Below are 6,000 nucleotides of genomic sequence, written 5' to 3'. Positions count from 1 at the left end.
GCCCCATGGCTCTGGGAATGGGGAATAATTAAAGGAGGCCACCTTCAGTCAACAGCCAGGCTTCGGCTTCAACAAAAGGCCAATGCACTGTTGGAAACGTTGCAGATTGGAGAAAATAGACCACTCAGTTGGATTAATAATGAGACTAATTAATGTCCAGCCACATCTGGCTGGTAGTCTTGCCCCCTGCTTGCCTACTAACCCGCCTCTGCCCCCATGGAATTATCCAGCCCACTAAGAGGGAACGCCTATCTCATCTAGTTTACGTGTGACTTGAAACCCATACTGTGAAGTTGACTTTTAATCGCTTAGCACATCAATTATTAATTTTTTAAAAATTACTTTAACTGGGCTTGGGAACTAAATGTAGACTTATCAGTGTCACTCATAGACCAAATTTAGAAAAATAAGTTATATTGCTGCTTTATATTATCTGTCAATGAAAACATACATTTGGAACTGTACTCAGTGTTGTCTAAATATTGGTTAAAACCTACAGATAGGCGATTGGTGCTGTCCTAACATTAAAGAAGTTAAAGACTAAAATGTTCCTCAGCTTTCAGTGCTATTTTGGGGAAGTTTCATTTTGCACTGATTGGTTGGAATCTTGTTCAGGCATTGGGGGTCTCACTTGCTGGCTTGAGAGCCGGTGAGAGATCTGCCTGCCTCTTTTCAGGAAAGCCAGCCGAACCACCAGCCAATCAGGCAGTGGTGAGGCCAGCGGTGGGCCCTCCCCGGGATTTAAAACCCCGGGGGCTGATGTCTCGCCTACCAAGAGTTCCTGGCCAATCAAACGCTGGAGCTCTTGTGCTCAGCAGTGCCACTGGTGAGAACATGGCTGCTGTTGGAAGGACGGGCACCAGAGTCCCAAGATCATGGAGTGACCCAGGCCATGCATAAGTAATTGGGGAGGCGGGGTTTCACGGGGTGGGGCCGTGGGGAGAGGGGTGCAGGGGGTTTGGCAGCATAGGCAGTGAGGTGACTCTCAGCGCCCTCCCCCTTTCTGATGTCCAGTCCCTTGATCAGGTACAGAGTGCCTTTAATCGAGGGATCCCCTCTCCTCCCCCCAAGAGTGACACGCTGGCTGCACAGTGCATGCTGCATTGTGACAGGGCCGCATGCAGCTGGGTTAATACCAATGGTGGCAGGATGAGGCCCTCAATTGGGGCCTCTGAGACGGAGGGTCTTAATTGGGATGGGGGTGTGGCGTGGCAAGATCAACCATGGGCCTTCCTGCCCAGAACTTAAATCTGGCGGTGGCAGGGTTCAAGTTGCGAAGTTTCTTGCTGGGGATGATGGCCATCTCGCCTAATTAAATGCCCTTCCTGCCTCCAAGCTCACCAGAGAGAGCAGAAGATTCGGCCCATTGTATCCATATCACTTAATTCCTCATCCTCACAATGCTTGCTCAAGTTTGATCCTGAAGCATCACACCAGATTTTTTTTTAAACTACAGAGTTAGAATTGGTTAAAAAAAAAGTTAACATTTTGAGTCCGCTCTGAAGAAGTCATAAGGACTCAAAACATTAACTCTTTTTTTCTCTCTCTCCATAGATGCTGTTAGACCTGCTGAATATTTCTAGTATTTTCTGGTTTTGTTTCAGATTTCCAACGCCCACAGTATTTTGCTTTTATCTTGAGCTGGCATTGGTGCCAAGTGAAGCCATAGCCTAACATGTGTAGTATAAACAGACTGAAGAAGGTTGAGCTAATACGGGACAAAAGCCATCAATGAGATAAGAACTGCGAGTTCAGGTGCAGCAAAACATGGGACAACAGAATACAGTGAAGGCTGGTTAATCGCTGGAGCTGCGTGAAGAAAATGATTAGTTTCAGTTCTTGCTAATAACTTTCGCTTTGATTGTCATTGTGTCGGTGTTTCCATTATGCAGCCATAAATGAATTTCGACATGTTGCTATTTTTTTTCTGATCGAAGTGAATGGAACAAAAAAAAATGAATGGAAAATAACCTGGTGTGCGCCTGTGTGACAATCTGAGCTCGGTACCGCCCCTGGCGGGGTGCTGCTAAATGCTGAGGACTACATACTGTACAAGGGAGGCAGGGCAGTCAGTGTGAGCTGCCACCACCATCGCTGTGGTCACCATTCCAGCCCGGATCACTTCCTTAAAAAAAAGCACAACACTGCTCTTGCACGTACAGAGCAGCTGGAAGCCATGGCGGAGAGCGGCGGCGGAGGAGGAGCGGGCGGGCTGCAGCAGGGATCGCCGACGGTGTGTGTCGGCTCCTCGGACCCGGTGCCCCCCGTGCCGATGTCGCTGGCTGTGCCGGTTGTCAGCTACGCCGTGGTTGCGGAGAGCGGCCGTTTGGCCGCCGCGGGGAGCCAGCAGCAGCAGCGGGAGAGGATCGCGCTGAGGAAGGCGCAGCTCCGCGGCTGCCCCCGGACAAAGAAGCTGGAAAAACTCGGCGTTTATTCCGCTTGCAAGGTACCGACTGGAGCCGGCTGCTCCGAGAAGGGGCGAAATACGGGGCCCGGCACTCGCAGCCAACAAACTAACTCGCTTTTTAAACAAGCTCTGCATTGAAGTGACATATCAGAATTAATTTTGTTTTGACTGTATTCGTGTCAGGTCGGCTTGTTTTGCAATAGGGGGCGGGTTTGTTTCTGTCTCTGGCGCTTGTGTGTTGTAAACAATGTTAGGATCGTTACATGCTGTGTCATTTTCTAAAACTCGATGACAGGTTTTAAGATTGCAATGTAATGTTCGTGTAATTTTCTCGCATGCTGGTGGGGCAGAGTCGGCTGTGTACTGTAAATAACGTCACTGAGAAAGTTTTTATTTCAGGTTGACTTTTGATACTGATGAACTGCCAAAAGCCAATACATTTCTTAGTTGCGATAATGTTACTTTCCCTTCAAAAAAGTGGAACTAAATATAGACCTCGGGATAATCATTTCTCTGGCACAGAAATTGCAATGCATTGCAACCCCGCACCCATTCGAAGTGATGCAAACTTTGTGCTACCTGCTCATCTCAACGATTGCGGCGTGTAGCCCAGCTTGGCTGAGTGGCTGCACCTACCGCAGGAGGTCCAGGTACGTGCCAGGCTAGCATACGTTATAGCTCGCCTGCATTTTTTAAAAGCCAGCCTGCACCTCTTGAGATTGGGGGGTGGGATGCATTCTGGCTGAAACAGGTGCAACTGTTCGGAAAATGTTTCAGAAAAAGGGGAGTACCAAAGGAGCAGCAGACCAGGTTGTTTGATGCAGCACTGGCACTCTGCGAGGTGGAAAGGTGGAGATATCATGTTTCCACAGGGGAACACAAAGCCCTGAAAGCATAAACTGCAATTGAAATTGGAGAATGTAACCATGGAGTCTGGCTCTGAGGGTCTGTCTGCAGTGCCACAGAGTTCAATGACCTCACATGAGTGGTCAAGTTCAGTGAATGCATTTTCAAATGCCATCTCTCACCCACTGGACCACCAATGCAACATACCGCTCAGTTCACCACACCTGTAATACTCACCCATTAGCTCTCTAGCAATCAAGGCTCATGCCTAACATTCATACGCTCCACTTCATCCTCACACTGTTATCACACCTGGCAGCTCCCACACACATCCAACTATTCAGGTGACATGCAAATCAACCCATTGCAACGCAATCACAAAGACTTCTCTCAACACAAGGGAACACATCATGGGGGGAGCTGCAGAGAGCCAGTGAGGAACAGGCACAACTGCATCTCCTGAGTGCCTTCGAGAAGATGGTGCTGCAGCATTGCTGAGAATATCCGGAACGACAGGATGTTCCTGCCTTATGCACCTTCCCAAATCCTATTAGATACTCAAAAACTGGGGCCTGACCAATTGGTGCAGCCTTACGATGAAGGAGGTAAACAAGAGCTGAATTGTCCCAGATTTGCACTAAGTGCGGTAGCAGGTGGGAAAAAGGATGTTTTGCCTGCTGGCTGCTATGGCGGCTTTTCGCACCATATCATTTATTCTTGGCATGTCCTGCCTCATTAATAATGCATTCACAGGGAACACAGCAGCTTGCTGGGGGGGGCGGGCTCAAATTTGCCCACCACGCCATGACCACAGCACTTCCTTGCTCCAGGCACCATATTTACAGTACATCAGAGCGCATTCAAACTTCATGTCCTCAAACCAAGACGGCTCCAGTAGGCAGGTGACCCCGAAAGCAAATAAGATGGCAGCCTCCAAATTTAGCGACGCCTCTCTGGGGCACCTGCTGGATGCAGTGGAAGGCCGGCACGATGTCCTCTACCTCCGCTCTGGCCTCAGAAGGTCTACCAGGGTCACCAATCCAGCCTGGGAGGCAATGGCAGCAGCAGTCAGCGCCACCGGAGCACAGAGGAGGTCAGCCATACAGACAGGAAGAGAATGAATGGTCTCATCTGTTCTGCCAGGGTAAGTCAACTACCTCATCACTCTTAACTCATAAACCCATCACACATCCACAGGGATCTGACACTTCAGGGGACAACACCGCTAACTCTCACACACACCCTCACATCTCCATCAGATTCATATCTTCTGGAGCTCATGTCCTCATCCCACCCATGGCTCCACTGCCCACACAAAAATTCCATACAGTGCCATACATCCTGCTCACACTGATCTGTTTTCATGCAGGAGAAGCTGGCTCACAACAGCAGGGAGGAGTCCCAGACCATGGCGAAGTGGCCTACATTAGATGTCTCACTCACTTTGAGGAGCATATGACCGCACTGACTGGTGAGGACATGGACCATGCCTGCGGCAACAGTGAGGTCGGCAGCGAACACTCATGTGAGGATCCTGCACCACATCACCCCTGTCTCATTGCAGCTATGAGTGCTCTCTCTCCTGCTTTGACTCTTCTGCCATGCACTAATTATCTCTACTTTGGTTCATAGGGAGCTCTGCCAAGCGATCGAAACCCTCAGCCAGCCAGTCCCTCAGCTTCATCCAGGTCCTCACCTTCAGCCAAGAGGACACCTCCTCCATTGAAGAACTGGAAATAAGCAGCTTGGAAGACCCATCACAGCACTTACCCACACCCTGCACCAGTGCAGAGACATGCATTGGTGGGACCTAGAGCAGGCTTGGGTTCACAACCTGGTGGTCACCTCATGGACACATGTCTGCAGCAGGAGGAGGCAGGTTCAGTCAAGCTCCCTGACACTCAGAAGACTGCTGGGGAAGAGGCATCTGTGAGGCCTGAGTCAGATGATGAGCCTCTGGATTTGGCCTTCCAAATCATCCTGGAGAGTCAGCAGAAAGTGAAGGAACATCACGCAGAGCCATCGGAAGCCCTCAACAGAGTGGCATGTGAGTTGGAGGAATGCACCTGCCTGCTTTCTGATGAAGTGGTGCCCACATGTGCGCGTATGAAGGTCTCCATGGGAAGGATGACGGGCGCCATGGAGACCCTGGTCCAGCAGAACACAGAGATGCACCCAGACTTGTACTCCATTGTGGTAGCCATGGATGAGTTCCTGCAGTGGCAACGTGAGAGGGAAACAAGGTACCGCGACATCCCTCCAGGTGCTCCTTCCCCTCAAGGAGTCAGGCCGGGGCCCTCGGGTACCCAAAGGGAGGAGGAGCGGCAGCTGTAAACCCTGGGTCATCCACTCAGGAATTTCAGAGGCTGTCCTCTCCCTCTGACTCCCACTCACAGCTGGACCTTCCTCTCTCCCATCTCGCCGATTTTTGGCTTTCTCACCATATTTTCCGCTCACGCCTGCCATGACGCCCGACACCAATGGGGCCGCAAAATTCTGGCCGATGTCTAATGAGGAAACACTGTCACTTGATTTGACACCCACAGCTACCAACTCAGATATTGGCACTATGTGTATTTTAGAGGGTAAAATAGAGGTGAGATTGGGTCACATTGAGTCACAGGGCACAAGTGGGCTGCAGCCAGGACAGAGGGAAAGGGCAGCATTTGTGCCAGCTTCCCAGAGGGAGAGATTGCAGATGAATTCTGCAAAGTACTAGAGGATGTCAAGAAGGTGTCATGCAGGAA

General features: G+C 50.4%; 1 protein-coding gene across 2 annotated transcripts in view; it reads left to right on the top strand.

Moving 5' to 3' along the window:
- Positions 1-2,018: 2,018 nt before the first annotated feature.
- The window catches only part of kat2b (K(lysine) acetyltransferase 2B), a 104,081-nt gene continuing 100,099 nt past the window's right edge, over positions 2,019-6,000 (top strand). The window contains exon 1 of one of the 2 annotated variants that reach the window (XM_078538507.1): positions 2,019-2,446. In XM_078538507.1, coding sequence (XP_078394633.1) covers positions 2,177-2,446 — 270 coding nt within the window. In that variant the 5' untranslated portion in view covers positions 2,019-2,176. The remainder of the gene's footprint in view (positions 2,447-6,000) is intronic. The other variant, XM_078538508.1, reaches the window with a different exon arrangement.

This window comes from Cetorhinus maximus, chromosome 3, assembly GCF_964194155.1.
Source record: "Cetorhinus maximus chromosome 3, sCetMax3.hap1.1, whole genome shotgun sequence".
NCBI lineage: Eukaryota > Metazoa > Chordata > Chondrichthyes > Lamniformes > Cetorhinidae > Cetorhinus > Cetorhinus maximus.
The sequence above is the reverse complement of the archived record's forward strand: the minus strand, read 5'-3'. Positions and strand labels throughout refer to the sequence as shown.